The sequence below is a fragment of the Stegostoma tigrinum genome, chromosome 14, assembly GCF_030684315.1.
Source record: "Stegostoma tigrinum isolate sSteTig4 chromosome 14, sSteTig4.hap1, whole genome shotgun sequence".
Lineage (NCBI taxonomy): Eukaryota > Metazoa > Chordata > Chondrichthyes > Orectolobiformes > Stegostomatidae > Stegostoma > Stegostoma tigrinum.
The window spans coordinates 33,910,159-33,930,106 of NC_081367.1; the positions used below are offsets into that span (position 1 = coordinate 33,910,159).

The following is a 19,948-nucleotide window of genomic DNA, read 5'->3' on the forward strand; positions in this document are numbered from 1 at the left end:
GATTGTGTTTATACATTTGAACTAAACTATTATCTGACATTTTTTTAAATGTGACTCGTAGCCCAGTTTTCAGGACACATGGGCCAGAAACCCTGTTTTTTTTAAACTACTACCTTCCAATTCCATTAAATACATTACTAACAAAACCTGGTTTACCTGTGAATCTCTCACTATTCACATTCCTTCACCTATAGATTAGTTCTGAGCAAATGATTTTTCCAGTTGCTCTGCTTTAGCAATACTATGCACATAGCATAATTTACTTCCACTGCTATTATGCTGTGTTTTCCCCATGTGGATTAAACCATACAGTACTCTTTTGGGGATATTTTAGTTTGAACTTCTCATAAAATGATGAGTTCTTCCAAATTTCCCAGCTGTATATAAGAGCAACTTATTTTGAAATAGATCAGTCTGCTTTTATCCAGTGATGAAGGCAGCAATGAATTTCAAAATGTGTTTTGTTGTGATATACTCATTGCCTGTGTTTGTTTACGAAATCACTGGTCTGTCATGTAAGCTACTTGAAAAGTTCAATCTGTATGGAATCCATCAGAGTGGAGATATCATTATTGGTGGATTGTTTCCTATCCACTTCACGGTAACTTTGCCTGACCTTTCCTACAAGACAAAACCTGAGATGTTACAATGTGAAGGGTGAGTATGATGTTACAATGTGAAGAGTGAGTATGAATGTTCTCCATGATAGATTGTAAGGGTCATGTCAAATGATAGAGATATTTTGTTTACCCAATATGAGCATATTTTCACTTGATATAGAACAGTTTTCACATTAACCATTGACTTTTATCTTCAATATTTCAACATATATATGAATACTAATTAATACTTATTTGCAACTTTGCTGTTAAAATTTAGGGTAAGAGTCATTCACGTATAATTGATATATTTTAATGTTTATGCCGGTAACACAAATCTTACAATAGAGTTCACAGGTGAAATTGAATATTTTGATGAAGAAATAAAATTTAAATAAAAATCCAATATTGTTCACTTGTTATTTACTTCAAATCCCTTTAAATAGACAAAATAGATAATTAATCCTTCGTTGAGGAAAGTTGAGAATGAGAAGATCTAACATGTAGTGGCTTCTCTGTGGTTGCTATCAATACATTCCTGGATTAACGAAAAAGAAATAATTGGCTTCCCTAATAATACAATTGCAAAATGGACATATAATTCCATGCAAAGTTCCCTGAATTAACTGGTTTATTCCTAATACTAGGATGGTGGTCTTCTGGTAAGATGCAGAAGTTGTGTATTAATCTTATTTTTTTAAGTATGGGAGACTAAAGCAAGGACATCTTGTGTTTCATTAATAAATTTAAATAATTTGTTGTCCAACAGTTTTAATTTCAGAACATTTCGATGGTTACAAATGATGATCTTCACCATTGAAAAAATAAACAAAGATCAAACACTACTTCCAAATATACGGTTAGGCTACAGCATTTATGATAACTGTCGTAAAGTACCACAGGCTGTCAGAGCAGCAGTTACACTTCTTAATGGAATGGACAATATTTCCAAGAATTATAAATGTACAGGATCATCTCCCATATCTGCAATTGTTGGTGATGCTCGATCAACACAATCCATTATTACTGGAAGAATTACAGGGCAATTCAGAATTCCCATGGTAAGTAGGATTGCAAACAAGCATTTAAAATGGTTACATTTAAAAATGAAAAGTTGATGAAAAGTGTTTTGTTTCCGACTGAAAACCAATGTTCTCTTGATAAGGAGCAGAGTAAAATCTCTCTCCTTTTCTTCTACAACATTTCAAAATATATAAATGTTCATGAATACATTATCAATCTACAAATTTGTTGTTATATTCTGTCCCAAGCTTCATGGCTGATAAATTATTTTAATTTTAAATAAATAAGTGACAAATTTGTTCATCATAAGCAACAACGCTGCGAGTCAAAACAAACTAAATCTGGAAGTACTCTTTCACTTGTAAAACTGAAATACTGTAAATAGATCTTTTGCTTCAACACAAGGCAGAAAATGTATTTTTGGCTTTTATCCTTTCATTCAATCTTCACAAGTCTCTTTTGTTTTTCAGGTCAGCTACTCTTCTTCATGCTCATGTCTTAGCAACAAATTGGAGTTTCCCACCTTTTTCAGGACAATACCTAGTGATAGCTTTCAAGCCAAAGCTATGGCCCAACTTGTGAAGCATTTTGGATGGACTTGGGTTGGGTCTATTGCAACTCAAGATGATTATGGCCAATATTTAGTTCAGTTATTTAATGAACAGCTTCAAAATGATGGTGTTTGTCTTGCTTTTACAGAAGTAATTCCAAAAATTCCATCTAGACAAAAGATACTTCAAATTGTAGACACCATCAAAAGATCCACAGCCAAGGTTATTGTCTTGTTTGCTGGTGTTGGGGATATTATTTATTTAGCCAATGAAGTGGTGCATCAGAATATTACCGATAAGCAGTGGATAGCAAGTGAAACTTGGAGCACTGCAACACTGCTAGCCACAAAAACAAACTTTAGATCCTTTGGTGGAACAATAGGATTTGCTTTCCGTAAAGCAGAAATTCCACAGTTCAAAGAATTTCTTCTAAAGGTGCGTCCATCTTTAACCCCTGGTAATTCTCTGGTAAATAGATTCTGGGAAAGGCTATTTGGATGTACATTTAATTTACCAGATAACACTACTAGACACAGTGCAGCCATAAGTTCAGAATCAATTTGTACAGGGCAAGAAGACATAGAGGAAATGGACAATATATATAGTGATGTGTCACAATTGAGAGTTTCATATAATGTCTACAAAGCAGTGTATGCAATAGCTCATGCACTTCATAATTTGGAAACTTGTGAACCTGACAAAGGACCATTTCTGAATAAAACCTGCGCAAATATTTCACACTTTGAGCCATGGCAAGTAAGGCAATTTTATGTACGCTATGAATTTTCAAGTTTTACATGGGTATTTTGTATAACTGACCTTTTATAGCTTAGACTAATCATATTACCATTTCTCACCCTGCACATACAGCTTCTCCATTATCTAAAAGGAGTTAACTTTACAAATGATTTTGGTGAAAAAGTATACTTTGATGAAAATGGTGATCCTATTGCATCGTATGATATAATGAATTGGCAAAAGGACACAGATGGTTCCATTAAAATTGTTACTGTTGGCCTTTTTGATGCATCGGCAACTTCTGGGCAACAGCTTTTAATTGAAGAAAACAGTATTATTTTTAGTGATGGGACAACAAAGGTAAATATATTCTGCCATTTATTTAACTCTGTAGTGAAATAACATTGAATATATTTTGTACCAGCAAAAGGTTGAGCTTGCTTTCCTTATAAAATGAAGTTAAAGTTTCCTCCTTAATACAGTTTCCTATGAGTTCAGTATTTCATGACACGTATTTCATAATAGAAGAGAATAATTGAGATACAAGAAGACAGTTTTTTTAAAAATTTAGAACAGATGTTCAAAACATTCTGTGCAAGCGAAAACATTTTGTAAACTTTTGAAAGCTGATATATAGAAAGTCAGAGGGTTTAGGGACAAGCTTGAAAAAGAAGAAATCTTTCTGAAATCATACAAATAAGAAAATGTATAGATTAAATTGTCTTGAAGCTCAGAGTAGGTGAATGCTTAACATGACAAATGGTTCAAGAATTTTTCAGAGCTGTTGTTCATTCCCAAACAGCCTGAACTTGCTCTCAACTCTTTCCAAACAATGAATCAAAATAATCTATACTTACCACTCTTCACAAACAATGTTGTAAAGGTAACTTTAAAAGTATAATTCTAGCAAGTTACTAACCAATGTTAAAACAGAGTTGCGAGTTTTCCTGAGGAAAAATGTCCATAACAAGGTTGAAAATACATAAATACTTGATTGGACAGCATCTTTAACAGTCATGATAAGAACAAAGGCTCAACTAGAAACTGAAAACAAATGCATCTCACAGCACATTACTCAATTTCAGTTCAAACAAAATATTATCTCCTTAATGCTAATTTAGTTCCAATAAAACAAATCATTTTATTGCTATTTATCCCACATATATCAGAACAAAAATGGACTAGAATACAAAATCAAAACCCAAATCAACACTAATAGCAGAACCATTTCAAACTGCTTGCCACAAAGATCCGAGCAAAGTTTTGGGTCCGATATACTGGTTTATCGAGTTGCATTTTGTGAAGAGCATTCATGTCCTCCTACCAGGATGAATATCATATTTTCAAATGTGAAGTTCCAGGGATATCCTCTTTATTGGCCAATGTGAGCCAAATGCTGCTCAAAGGACTTGCTACTTTCTGGCGGAAGTTGTCTCCTGCTTTTACTGGTGTTAATTTGGGTTTTGGTTTGATATTTAAAATATTTCATTTTGTATTTTCTTCTATTCCATTGTCCCAAGTATTGATTTATAGTCACAGGCAGCTTGCACACAAACACTGAGGTGGCTTCCTGCATCAGTTGCAGCTGACTGAATTTTTTGTTCTTGAGACAGTGAAATGGGGTCAATTGGGCTTATATTCATTGGTGCTTAGAAGAATGAGAGGATTTCATGAAAACATAAAATATTCTATCAGAGCTGGGCAAACTGGATGCAGGGATGATGTTTTCCTTGGCTAGGAGTCCAGAACAAGGGGTCACCAACACAGGATATGTGATCGGCCATTTCAGACTGCGTTGAGGAGAACCTTTTTGTCTCAAAGAATGGTGAACCTGTGGAATTCTCTACCACAGAAGGCTGTAGGAGCCATATCACTGAATATATTAAAGAAAAAGATGGTTTGCTAGATGCTAAAAGTGTCAATGGGTAAGGGCAGAGAGCAGCATGGTGTTGAGATAGACGAGCAGGATGCATGAGCTGAATGGCCCACTCCAGTTCCCATTTTCTACGTTGTTATGTGATACAACTGCTGTTCTGTGTAGTGCTTCAAATTGAACTTTAGCATACTGGCATGTATTATTGTATTATTATTGTCGGACTAGAACATAGGCTGCTCTTTCATTAGAGAAAAAAGTAAACCTGACAGCCACCACGGCGCAGGCAAAGACAAGTGGTGAGAAGGAAAGTTGTTCTTTGTAACCTTAAATGGTGCAGGAATTGAATTCATGCTATTGGCATCCCTTTGTGTCACAATGGCATATATAACAATTACTGAAACAAATTAAGATTTGGAAAACAGCATCTTTTCACGTTCTTACATTAATGAGGAAAGTTAGAGAAACAGAAATAAAAACCAGACATTGATGGAACTTTGGATACAAAGCATATTAAAGAACATGGGATAATACATGATGGTGGTTTTAAGAAATAAGCTGGGATTTTATTGAATGATGAGCACGTCTGAAAGGCTGAAAGGCCTATTCCTGCTTTTATTTTATTCTTGAGACAGGTGATAAAGCCATATGACTTGAAACAATCACAATCAAATGCACAATGAACTGCAAGAATTAACTTTGTGGGAAAATACATCTGTCTTTAAACTTGAATATATCTTTTAAATAATTATGTGAATTTACAATGTGTTTTAAATCTGTTAAATCTGTTTCTAAACAGTTGCAACTTACATTAGATTGTACGTTCTTAAAGTGTTGTGTTTACACATTGGGCCATTAATAGTTTGTGGCAATGTTACAACAGGTTTATCAAAAAGTCAGTCAAAATACATATCAAAATGATATACCAAAAAGTCATATCTGGTAGATAGGAAGTTCCTTGTGTTGTCAGATGTCAGTCAGCTCAGCTCCAGGACATCTCTGCAGGAGTCCCTCAGAGTGATGCCCTAAGCCAAACTTCTTCAACTATTTCATCAATGTCCTTTACAAGGTCAGATGTGAGGCTGTTTACCGATGATTGCACCATGTTCAGCACCATTCATGATTCGTTCTTTACTGAAGCAGTCTATCACCAAACGCAGCAAGATCTGGACAATATCCAGGCTTGGGCTGAAAAGTGTCAAGCAGCATTCATGTCACCTAAATGCCAAGTAATAACCATCTCCAATAAGAGACAATCTAACCACTTCCCCTTGATGGTACTACCATCATTGAATCCCTATCAACATCTCAGAGGTTACCATATGGACTCACCTTATAAATATAGTAGTCACAAGAGCAGGTCAGAGGCTAGGAATAATGCAGCAAGTGACTCACCTCCCAACTCCCAAAGCCTGTCTACCTTATTTAAGGCAAAGTCAGGACAGTATGGGATAGTATTCACTTCACTGGATGAGTGCAGCTCCAAAAACACTCAAGAAGCTTGACACCATCCAGGACAAAGCAGCCCACTTAATGTGCACTACATCAACAAATATCTACCCTTTCACCACCAATGCTCAGTAGCAGCAGTATACTATCTACAAGGCACGCTGCAGAAATGCATGGAAGATCCTTATACAGCACCTTCAAATCCATGTAGAAGGACAACAGCTGCAGAAACATGGGAACACCACTACCACTTAGTGGGGATAAAAGAGTACTTCTCAGGATGGGAGCCAGTGACTGCTAGAGTTCCACAGGTGTCAGTGTTGGGATCACAATGATTCATGTCATACATTAGCAGCATGGATGAAAAAACTGAGTGCGTTGTTGCTACATTTGTAGATAGACAAAGATATGTGAAAGGACAGGTTGTGTTGAGGAGGTGGAAAGGCTGCAGAAGGATTTGGCAAGGTTGGGAATTTGGGCAAAGAAGTGGCAGATGGAATACAGTGTTGGAAAGTGTGAGGTTATGCACTTTGGTTGGAAAAATAGAGCCATAGACCATTTTCTAAACAGACAAAGGCTTCAGAAATCTGAAGTACAAAGCAACTTAGGAGTCCAAGTTCAGGATTCTCTTAAGGTTAACATGCAGGTTCAGTTGGCAGTTAGGAAACAAATGCAATGTTAGCATTAATCTCAAGAGGGCTAGAATACAAGACAAAGATGTGCTGCTGAAGCAATGAAAGACTTTGGTCAGACCGTATTTGGAATATTGTGAACAGTTTGGACCTTGTATCTAAAGAAGGATGTGTTCATGTTGGATGGGGCCCTGAGGAGGTTTACAAGAATGATCTTAGGGGTGAAGGGCTTGTCGTGTGAGGAGTTGTTGAGGATTCTAGGTCTCAATGGAGTTTAGAAGGAGAGGGGGGAATCTGATTGGAACTTACAGACTACTGAGAGGCATGGATAGGATGGACATGGAGATGTTTCCACTAGTTGGTGAGATGACATACCAAGAGCATGGCTTTAAAGTGAAGGCATAATTCTTAAAAAATGAGATGAGGAGGAATTTATTCAGCTAGAGAGTGGTGAATCTATGGGACTCACTGCCACAGAATGCTGTCGAGGCAAAGTCATTGAATGCATTTAAGACAGAGATAGATAGGTTCTTGATCAGTAAGGGAATTCATCAAAGATCATGGAGGTAGGGGTTGAGAAACATATCAGCCATGATCAAATGGCAGAGCAGACTCAATGGGGCAAATGGCCTAATTCTGCTCCGATATCTTATAGTCCAAGTTGTAGGTCTACCTACAGCACATGGACTGTAGTGGTTCAAGAAGACAGCTCACCATCGCCTTCTCAAGGACAACTAGAGACAGCGATAAATGTTGGCCCAGGCCCCATCAATGAATTTTGAAAAATTGTTTAATGATTTAATGGCTAAGATTATAACTGAACTATCAAATTGCCTTGTTACTTTGTGTTTGTGTCATGGTAGATTCCAAGATCTATATGCAGTGAAAATTGCCCACCTGGTACAAGGAAAGCAGCACGAAAAGGACAACCAGTGTGTTGCTTTGACTGTTTACGATGTGCTGAGGGCAAAATCAGCAATCAGACAGGTGTGTAAAAATTGTGTTATGATCTTAGAATTTTACTCAGATTCTTGAAGGTTATTTCAGATATAAATTCATCTTGAGAAAAATGTCATTTCTTTCCATTAAAAATCCACTCAGTTTTGGTCAGATCATTAACAGTTATTATTTATATGCAATTTTTGCCCTATAAAAGACTTTCAATGGATAATTTACTTGGAGGCAAACTTCGGCAGAGTTGTATGGAACAATTTTATCTTCAATAAGTCATTGAGAACGTAGAACACAGAACAGTAACAGCACAGTACAGGCTCTTTGGCCTATGGTGTTGTGCCAACCTATTTTCCTCCGAAGATCAAACTACCCCACATGTTCTACATTTTACTGTTCTCCAAGTGCTTATCCAAGAGTCGCTTAAAAGTCTCTAAACTATCTGATTCCACTACCTATGCCGGCAGCGCATTCCACACGCCCACCTCTCTCTGTGTAAACATCCTACCTCTGAAATCTCCCCCTACCTTCCTCCAATCACCTTAAAATTATGCCCCCTCATAATAATCATTTCCACCTTGTGAAAAAGTTTCTGGCTATCTACTCTATCTATGCCTCTCATGATCTTGTACACCTCTATCAAGACACCTCTCATCCTTCTTTGCTCCAATTTAAAAAGACCCCTGCTCCCTCAACATTTCCTCATAAGATCTGTCCTCTAGTCCAAGCAGCATCCTGGTAAATCTCCTCTGCACCCTCTCTAATGCTTCCACATCCTTCCTATAATGAGGCAACCAAAACTGAACACAATATTCCAAGTTAGTAGGAACTGCAGATGCTGAAGAATCTGAGATAATAAGATGTAGAGTTGGATGAACACAGCAGGCCAAACAGCATCAGAGGAACAAGAAAGCTGACATTACAGCCCTAGACCCTTCTTCAGAAGCTCCTTGGCCTGATGTGTTCATCCAGCTCTACACTATGTTATCTCACAATATTCCAAGTGTTCCATTGGTTATGGTAAGTTCAACAACAATACCAAACTCTTTCTAAAAAGTAATTTAAAGACAAGTTTTTAAAATGAAAAGCTTGATTTTAAAATTGCTCTAGTAATCATTCAGTCATACGGGTAGTTCTCCTATAACATGATATTAGCGTTCTTACGTGACCTGGCTTTATAGCAAAACACCATAGAAAATCACGTGATAGGGAAATCACCATAGAAAATCACTACAGAGCAGAAAGTTTGCATTATCTGAACAGCATCCATTATTCATCAATTGCATTACAGCCAATTCATATTAACGAAACATGCATTATAGCAGAACTACCTGTGCGGAATTTGAGATTTGCTGCAAAAAGATTCATTTCAGACCATAAGATGTAGGCCATTCAGTCCATCAGGCCTGCTTCACCAAGACCTTTGATTCCCTTACCGATTAAAATTCTGTCTGTTTTAGCCTGAAATATTCTAAATAATCTAGCTTTGGCAGCCCTTTACAGTACAGTTCCACAGATTCATTGTGCTCTGAAAGGAGATATTCCTCCTTACCCAAAACATCAATTTTCCTACTCCTCTGATGCTGCCTGACCTGCTGTGTTCCTTCAGCTCCACACTGTGTTGACTCTGACTCCAGCATCTGCAGTTTTTGGTATCTTCAAGTTCCTCCCCATTGATGTCTTAAATGTGTTACCTGTTATTCTCAGGTTATGCCTTCTGGTCCTAGATTCTCCCACAAGAGGAAGGAAACAAGCACTCCACATCTACCCTGTCAAGTCCCCTAAAAATCCTGTACATTTCAATAAAGTCTCTTCATAATGAGTCCAGGCCCAGCCAACTCAACCTTTCTTCATCAGAAAATCTCTCAAAATCCAGTATGAAATTATTAAAACCTCTCTGAACTACTTCTAATGTCACTATATCCTTCCTTAACTAGGGAGTCCAATACCGTTGGGTCCAGGCTCGAAACGTCAGCTTTCCTACTCCTAAGATGCTGTTTGGCCTGCTGTGTTCATCCAGCTCCACACCTTGTTATCTCTAGTCCAATACTGTTCACAGTATTCCAACAGCCGTGTCACTAATGCCTTGAATGGTTTTAGCAAAACCTCCCAACTTTTATACTCCATTCCCTTTAAAACAAATACCAACATTCTATTTGTCTTTCCTATTATCTGCTGAACTTGGTTACTAGCTTTTTGTGATTAATGCATGAGGACTCTCAAATCCCTCTGTTCTGTAGCTTGATGCAGCCATTTGCCATTTAAATAACATTCAGTTCCTGTAACATTCCTGTCAAATTTTGATAAAGCATATCATCTTGTACTCATCAGGACAGTTTGCAAGAAGAACAAAATTAAAGCAAAACAGCATTTTTACAGTATGAGAAGAGAGTAACGATTGGTTCAGCAAGTGGACTCTGATTGACAAAGATAATGCTATAGAAAATACATTTGTTAACATTGACTGCCAAGATTTGTTTAATTTTAAACAAGGCAGATTGAATCTAGTCAAGGCATTGAAGTGAGAAATGAACAAGGTAATGGCTGTCACATATTTTGATGCATTGAAACAAGCACATTGCGAGTACATGTTCCATCTGTCTAGAAAGAACAGGGCCATGTATATTGATGTATGTAGCGTGCAAAGAATTATGCTGATAAACAAATTCTATTGTCAGTCAGGATTGCACTATGACACATTTGCACATACTCAAAGCTAATATATTAATACGCAGGCCCTTGTTTATCATTAAGCAGTGCATTCTCCATTGCAAGATAACAAAGTGTGAAGCTGGATGAACACAGCAGGCCAAACAGCATCTCAGGAGCACAAAAGCTGACATTTCGTGCCTAGACCCTTCATCAGAGAGAGATGATGAAGGGTCTAGGCCCGAAACGTCAGCTTTTGTGCTCCTGAGATGCTGTTTGGCCTGCTGTGTTCATCCAGCTTCACACTTTGTTACCTTGGATTCTCCAGTATCTGCAGTTCCCATTATCTCTCCATTCTCCATTGCCTTGCTTTTACAAATCATGTCAAATTGTTAATCAGTCAGCACGCTCCTCTTATAGATTATAAATATTGTTTTTGCTTTGCTTTTTCTTGAAAATTGCTGTGACAAGTGTAAGATGGAAATCTTCAAGAAATGTATCCTTTTTCGATGTAGAGGGGAAAGTGTTGTGCTGGGGTGGACAAAGCCAGAAGTCACATGTCCACAGGTAATAAGCCAATAGGTTTATTTGAAATCACAAGCTTTCAGAGCGCAGCCTCTTCGTCAGGTGCAGAGACTGGCAGCCAAGTTTTGTACCTATGAAGACGGCCTCAACCGTGATCTTGGGTTCATGTTGTGCTACATATGACCCAACCACACTGTTGCATATCTCTAAAATCTTCTTCGCAGTCTTATTTTGAGACCATCACCTTGGTAAATTGTTGTGATCTCTCTACCTGAATTAGTTTGTACAGTTTTGGATTACTTATAACTTTGGTTAGACCTCGGCATGTGGCTGTTATACCTATCATGTTATTCCAATCATTTAGTATTCAGCACAACCTTATTTTGAATTTTTTATAATGATCTCACTGCCACATTTAATCAGATTATAGGTCTTCCCTTCACTGGTTATTCAGCTGTTGACACTTTATTCACTGTCTAACACTCTTGGTTACCTGCAGAAACTTATTATCTAACACTCCACTCACATCCTGTTGTATTATCTTTTAATCTCTCAGCCCTTGATCTCTCTGCCTATAAACTCTATGTCTGTGTGCTCTTCTCTATCACTGCATCTGACAAAGGGACTGTGCTCTGAAAGCTTGTGAGTTCAAATAAACCTGTTGGACTATAACCTGGTGTTGTGTGACTTCTGACTTTTTAAAATCTTCCTTCAGGTAAAGTTTCCAATAGCTCATAATTTAAATACTAGACTGGCAACCCAAAGACCACAGTTATGTGATTTGAATTCATAAGCATGACCGTTTATTTGGAAGCACCAAAAAGAATAACCCTAAAAGCTACTGATTTGTTACAAAAATTCAGCTGGTTCACTAACCCCCAATGTCTGCATGTGGCTTACACCAATATCTGAGACTGATTCTTAAAACCTTCTTTTCTGGCCAATAAGCCAATTAGTGGCAAGGCAACTAGCAATAGGCAATAAAGGTAAGCTTGTTAGTATTATCTGTATTCCAAATGTAAGTGAAAAATATAATATTGATATTGTTAAGATATCATGCAATGCACATATGAGGAGAGGAAGCATGAAGTTATGGAAATTTTATTCACAGAGCAATACAGTGGCTGAATTGGCTCTTTGCTCAATCAATCCAGGACTATTGTCATCATAATAGCCTGGAAAGGCATGAAAATAATAAGAACAAAAGCTAAACATTTTTCTGGCCCATTAAATTTTGCTGAACTGAATAAAGCAGGCGTCATAGAATTCATGGTGGTATCAGAAGACACAGATGGAGATGACGATACGTAGCTAAAAAATAAGAATTAGAGTTTATCAATGAGTTAAACAAGATAGCCCATAGCAGATAATCTTTACTTTTCCTATGGTTTCCTCCTAAAATGACTACAGCAATAGATTGCAAATTAGTGAAGAGGAATTGCCACACTCGTCCAATTCTGGTCTCTTGTGCAAACTCTTTTTTTTGCTTAACCAAACATGCCATCAGCCTAAACTCTGCATTTCCTCCTTAAATCTCTTGATCTTTCTACCTGTCGCCTTAGAAAATACTTCTTTCACCAGGAAATCATGATCTAGATTTGTATCTCCTTATAGAGTCATACAGCATGGAAAGAGACCCTTTAGTTCAACCAATCGTGGCCGATCATGTTCCCAAACTAAACTCATCCCACTTGCCTGCTCTTGGCCCATATCCCTCCAAACTCTTCCTATTCTTGAACTTATCCAAATGTCTTTTAAACTGTACCTGCATCCACCACTTTCTCTGGCAGTTCATTCCATACATGAACCACACTCTGTGTAAAATAAGTTGCTCTCCATCTCCTTTTTAAAATCTATCTCCTTTCACCTTTAAAAATGGCCCCTAGTTTTGAACTCCCCCACCCTAGATAAAGATCCTTGTTACTCAACTTATCTATGCTCCTCATGATTTTATAAACTTCAGTAAGGTCACCCCTCAATCTCCACGCCCCAGCGAAAAAAAGTCTGAGTCTTTCCAGTCTATTTTTATATCTCAAACTCACCATTCCCAGCAACAGATTTGATAATAGTTCTGTAAAAAAAGCCTTTAGAAATGTAATATATTAAAGGCATTGTATAAATGCAAGTTATTATGTTTAGCTAGTATCATTTGCATATCTGTTTCTATAACAAGAATCATAAATTAAATGAAATAACATCATCTATAAATTTTACTGTTCATCAAAATGCTTAATCCAACTTTAATAGTTCACCTTTAATCTAAAGTATTATGTCCCAAGTTGGAAGAATGAATCTGCATTGAACCAGACCTCAATTAATCCATCGAACTGATATAATTAGTCATAATATACAAGAGAACATGTGTATCTCATTTGTTATAATTAAAGGGAACAATTGCACATTTAACATAGCTGACCAGGCAGTCTCTGCCACTCTTGCTGCCTGCTATATTTAATATTGGAAAAATTGCCAAGTTTGTTATCAAACTGCTTGGTCACATTATAAACTCCAGTGGGCAGCAAGTCCATTTTCATTACTGGTTCATAAAATTATGGTCTCAGTCTTTTACATCTCTGATTTGCCAAATTCATTGTGGGAAAATGGCCACAAATGACGAAGGCATTTTTTGTATAGGACAAAACCAAGACAAAAATCAGAGAAAAACATTGCCAGATTATATTTACAGATCAACATGAAATACTAGGTTAATTTGATGGTACCAGAAGTAGAAACATAAAGATAGAATTGTGAGCTGAATGAGTATATCATTTATATAGCTGACTTATAATTTTCTGATTTAAGAAAAAGTTTCTGTTTTAATTTTATAGATTCCATACACTGTTTCACATGTCCCACAGATTATTGGTCAAATCAAGAACATGATCAATGTATACTGAAGGAAATAGAATTTCTGTCATTTGAAGACACGCTGGGCATTATTTTAACGACCATTGCTTTACTTGGAACTGGCATAACCATTGTAATCTTAGTTATTTTTGTCCGTTATCGAAATACTCCTGTTGTAAGAGCTAATAATGTAGAATTGAGTTTTCTTTTGTTAATTTCATTAGTTCTGTGCTTTTTGTGCTCACTGACTTTTATTGGCCAACCAACCACCTTGTCCTGTATATTACGACACACAGTGTTTGGAATTAGCTTTGCCATGTGTGTTTCCTGCATTCTTGGAAAAACAATTGTTGTGCTAATGGCATTTAGTGCTACACTTCCCAACAATAACATGATGAAATACTTTGGGCCTCCACAGCAAAGAGCCAGTGTTTTTGCATGTACTTTTCTTCAAATAATAATATGCATTTTATGGCTTGCTATCTCACCTCCAGTTCCAGTAAAGAATATCAATTATCAAAATGCAAAGATAATACTTGAATGTAATGTTGGCTCTGCGACTGCATTCTGGTGTATGTTGGGATATATTGGCTTGCTGGCAGGTACTTCAGTCATATTGGCATTTTTGGCGCGAAAACTACCAGACAACTTTAATGAAGCCAAGTTCATCACTTTTAGTATGTTAACCTTTTCTGCAGTTTGGGTGACTTTCATTCCAGCTTACATTAGCTCACCTGGAAAATATACAGTAGCTGTTGAAATATTTGCAATTTTATCTTCCAGCTTTGGTCTGGCAGCCTGTAATTTTATTCCTAAATGCTACATTATTTTGATAAAACCAGATCAAAACACAAAAAAACATCTGATGGGGAGAGCATGTGCAGACGGTAAATAAATTATGCAAACAATAAATCAATTGTTAAATGCTAAATGAGCAATGTATCTTTCATTCTGTTCTTATTAGGAAAAAGTGTCTGGTATCATTTGTAAATTTTCATAAGTTGGTTCTGTTAAAAAAATTGTATTTAGATTTAAATATTGAAAGATATGGAATGCTATGATTTATTAAATCAATAAAAGAATCATATGGTTCTTTGCTAATCTGTGGTGCTCTCTGTCCTGTCTTCCAAATGACATTAGCACACACTTGTCTATTAAATTCCATATGTCACCTAAGGGGGTTACTATTGTTAGCTGTCCTCCCAGGTTTCTCCTTACTATTAGGATTTAGGCAATATGGAAATTCTACTGACTGTAAGATGTCGAGAAATGCTACTAGACCCAATATTACTGACAGTATATTAAAATTATAACTGTACTTTTAGCATTTAATATTATTTAATCACGTATTATTTCAATCTAGAGCAGTTCTTACTTATCATATCAATGATTTGTATTAGAAGAACAATTCAATGGGTGTCTGCTGACATGGTCGAGTTCATCTGTGCCACTTCCTCCACGGTTGCCAACTTTTGTTGTCAAAGCTGATGTGTGAATAATGATGTTGTACACTGCAAGGTCTGAGCATTTTGTTACATTGTCCTCTCTGCTGCCATCTCCTCAGGTAGTGTAGACATTGTGTAGTTAAATAGGTTGTCTACAATACACCACAAATGACCGTTCATGTGATTCACTAAGTTAACATTTGCTACCACACAGCAGTAATAATAACTCAGATTTATATGGTACCTTTCATGTAATTAAACAATTTGAGGCACTTCTCAGCACTTGAAGCAAAATTAGACATACGGATACAGGAGAAATTACGGAAGAAGATGGCCAAAGGTTTGGTCAATGAGGTAGCTTTTAAGAAGTGTCAGAAAAGAAGTAAGGGAAGTTGAGGGTGTTGAGGAGTGAAATCCAGGGTTTAGGGGCTCAGCACCTAAAGGTAAGGCCACCTATGGTGCATTAATTAAATTGTGGGATGCATGACAGGGCAAAATTAAACAAATGCGGATATTTTAGAGGGTTGTGAGATTTAAGGAGATTACAAAGCTAGGGAAAGCATTAGAGTCATTAGTGTTAGTTAATTTTGTGTATTGTTATTGTTTATTTATCATTTAATAACAGTTTAAATACCTGTTGACCTTTTCTAACATAATTACTGCATTATGCTAACAAACAGGCTAAATGGTAATATTGTTTGTAAATTAGTCAAGTTGAATTTGCTAATTCATCTGTGTATAATAAGCTATTATTTCCTCACTCATGGGACCAACTAAATATGTTTATGCATATTGGGATTTCCTTTTATATGCTTTGTTTTCATTACGATAAAAATATGTTTAAAAGAATATTTCAGCAGGAAAAATATGTCTCCCTTAATTATCTCATGTCTTTTTGCTCTTTCATTCAAAAAGAAGCTGTGCATTTTACATGTGAATCAAATATTTTAGTATTACATAGCTTAAAGTGTAATAGAATTAGTTATTGTTATTTGCTGATATGGCTGAGCCCTATTAAAGAGCACGAGGAAAAGAAGGAGTTCAGCATCATCTTTGTATGCATCAATCAAAAGCTATAATTTGTACAGTAAATCAGTACAGGCAGAGAACACCAAAAGAAACCTTAGCTTTCAATCATCATACAAAATGAAAGGTTGACATGATAATACTCCTCTCAAATTCTCCCAAGTGGAATCAGTTACAAGTTAATACACCTGCTCCTCAAGAAAGGGAGCATCTGTTGAGTGCAGAATTTTAATCTGCAATTTAGGAAGGTTCCAGATGGAAAGAGCGAGATAAGAGTATAGGCGTGTTACAATTCTAAATATTAACCTGGGGTGCTTCACCGCAAGTCACATTTTCACTTTTGACTTGGTTTATATCCAGCTTGTGAAATTATATCCATCCACTAATTATGTGAATAGTCATCAAATTAAGCAAGGCAGCTTCAACTTGGTTACTGATATGTAACAAGCTTACAACAGGAATTTTCTACAGTTCAGCTGAAGAGCAGGCATGTAGCTAAAGTGCTGCTGACATGGAAAATTAGAAACAAAAAGCTCTTCTGAGATTAAGGTTAAATAATAATGTTTGGCCAGAATATGGGTAATTTTATATATTGTGCCCATATTTCTATGAGCATGGGGGTGCTTGTAAATAACAACGCATGACCAAACAGAAACAAATCCATTCCAAAGCAGTTTTCAGTTTGATGTGTGCAAAATCCCAATAAAAGATATCTTAATTTCTTAAGATGTTTGCTCATACTGGGGTCACAATCCTTTCTGGAACTTCTCTGGTTTCAATTTTGCTTTAAAGCAAAGGTTATACAATTAATGGTTTTACTATCTTTACCTCCAACCAAAGCAAAATTAACTAGTTAAACTTATTGTTAACCTAAAACCTCAAATTAGAAAAATTTTTATAGTTGGATCTTCAAGAACCCTTTGATCTTTTCTGGTTTCAAGAAGAATTTTCTTAACAGTAGCACTCACAATGCGGAGATACTTTGTCACTTCTCAGATTTGCTTTACAATGAAGTTGTTGACTTGCTCACCGAGCTGGCTTGTTTTTGTTGAGGCATTTTCATCTTCATTGCTTCATTGGAGGCCTCACTAATGATGTAACCTAGCATAGAGATGAAATGTCTGAACGAAAACAAGCCAGCTTGGTGAGCAAGTCAACAACCTCACACCCAACCCAAGCTACAAATCTTTGCCAAAACTTTGCTTTACAAGTGCCAAGTGGTCATCATGGTAACTGAGGAAGTACTTTACATTTTAATATCAAATTTTCAGCATCTGCACTCCTTTACTTTCCTATTAATGATGAAACCAATGTTACTTCTCTTCAAGAAATACACACATTTCAAAGAAGTTCTGTTCTTTTCCCCAAGGCATTCCATTTATCTCTACTGTGTTAAATTTTGTTACTTTTTGTTTTCCTTCTTGTGTTTGATTTGGAATTTATCAAAACTCACACACCTGCATAAACGATTGTCTTCAGCTATAACATATGCAATGTGGATTCCAACTAACATTTCACCTTACATGTTTCATATCTGCCTATGATTACAAATATATGTCCAAAATATTCAAGTGTTCCTTAAATCACTGGTCTCACTGAACCCTGAGCTCCATGCTCAAAGGCACATGTGCTCATGATTTATTCCTCAGTTGTACCAACTCGACCTGTTTCAAAACTGGCCAGGCCCACAGTTTATACAATTCTACACTTGAACAAAGAAGTTCCCTTTGCCCTTCCATGTGTCAAGCATAACAAATTTCAACAATTCAGATAGCAACACCCTTCTAGTTTCCATCTCCACATTTCTTTCCTCTGATCCTAATTGTGTTTTTACCATCCCATTTGATTTTTTTCTATTTTAACCTGAATGATTGTTTCTCAACTCAGGCCCCTAAAGCCCATTTCACTAAACTGCCAGATTCTTAGCCAAATGATCATTCCTCAGCTAAGGCCTCAATTTCATCCTTTTTGTCTATTTCAATAAACTGCCAGATTCTTAGCCAAATGATCATTCCTCAGCTAAGGCCTCAATTTCATCCCTTTTGTCTATTTCACTAAACTTTGCACTCAGCTGAGCTCCACCTCCATTGCTTTTACCAGCACATTTAATTCTTTGGCCCCACAAACTCGCTAATAATCAAATATTCTGTTTTACATGGGTGTCTTTCTGGTCTGTTATCCTCTCCAGATCTTTTCATTGGGAATTGCTAGCATGACAATGGTTGCCTCAATTCTCTTGCTCCACTCATTCTCTCCACTTTGAATATGAAGAGATTCTTTCTCTCTGGTACAATCTTAGTAACATCATTAAATCTACTGCTAAAAATGTTTTTGGCTTTTCTTTGGAGGCCAACTCTCTGACATCTCTTTGGCCAATAAGATTACCAGTCAACTCCAAGCTACTGTTTCTCAGGCTATCACTGCACCTGGAGAACCTGCTTCCATATCTAAAATAAAACAAAGAACTGCAGATGCTGGAAATCTAAAACAAAAACAGAAATTACTGGAGAAACTCAGCAGGTCTGGCAGCATCTGTGGAAGAAAGCAGAGTTAATGTTTCAGGTCTGGTGACACATCATCAGAGTTCTGAGTTCTCCAGCAATTTCTGATTTTCTTCCTTCTGTGTCATCCTACATCATAACCTTTCAAGTAAGCACATTCCAATTCTACCTCTTTCCCCCAAGACCCACAACAGTAGCTGCCCATAAAAGCTGCCCTGTTATGCCTACTGTCATAATCTTCCTGCCCCATGAAGTGATTTCTTTCTAACTTGACTATTATCTTCACTCCAGTTAAAAATCTTCCCAACTGCACCCAAGCAAGGTGGTGAAATGTGAAACTAGGCGCAAATCTTATTCTTGATAGTTTGTTTATATACACTGAATTGCTATATCTCTGTCATCTCCCAATCAGACTCACATCACTACATCAATGCAGAAACAGATGCTCTTTCCAGGACAGCCAACCAGTACTTATATTATTGAACTAATGCGGATAGTCAACCTTTGAGAGCTACAGGTTTTTATACCATTGCTGGATTCTCCAAGGTACAAGGTCTGCATACAGGCCAGGCTACAGGCCTTGTTAATCAAAAGGATTTTCATTCCTTCACCATGCAACTCATCTGCAAACCACACAGGAGGTCCTGCAGAGGTGTTGATGGTACCCTGGTAACAGCCAACACACTTATATTCTCCAGCATTCCAAGGTGCCACAGGTTACTCCAATATGTACCCTCAAGGATGGATATCAGCAGACAATGGATACCTCAACATGATGCACCAGGAGTCTCTCTGGTATTGTTGGTTTGCCATGATTTACACAACCACGCACTGCATACCAAGAAATAATTACACAAGAGGCTTGAGAAGCACTTCAAATCACACATAGAGTCATACAGCGTGGAAATATACCCATTGGTACAACAAGTCCATGCCGAACATTGTAGCCTACAAACCAAATAAATGGCCACATTTCACCGAAATAAATGTCCCTCACCTGTCGTTGCCGCTTAGCCCTTGTCTTGACCAATGAAATTTTGCCCTGCCAGACAGCCAAAAGCAATGAAACTAAATCAGGCATTTTTACATGCATCATCACAATCAAGCAAAGAAACGTTAATTGTCTGTCATCAGTGAGG

The 19,948-nt window shown here is 37.0% G+C and overlaps 1 protein-coding gene across 1 annotated transcript; it reads left to right on the top strand.

The window, feature by feature from the left end:
- The first annotated feature begins 625 nt into the window (after positions 1–625).
- On the top strand, positions 626–14,767 carry LOC125457744 (extracellular calcium-sensing receptor-like). Its single transcript, XM_048542329.2, has 6 exons — positions 626–657; positions 1,369–1,660; positions 2,093–2,929; positions 3,044–3,271; positions 7,729–7,852; positions 13,819–14,767. The coding sequence occupies exons 1-6, from the start codon at positions 641–643 to the stop codon at positions 14,730–14,732; spliced, it is 2,412 nt and encodes an 803-aa protein (XP_048398286.1). The 5' UTR covers positions 626–640; the 3' UTR covers positions 14,733–14,767.
- The last annotated feature ends 5,181 nt before the right edge of the window (positions 14,768–19,948 follow it).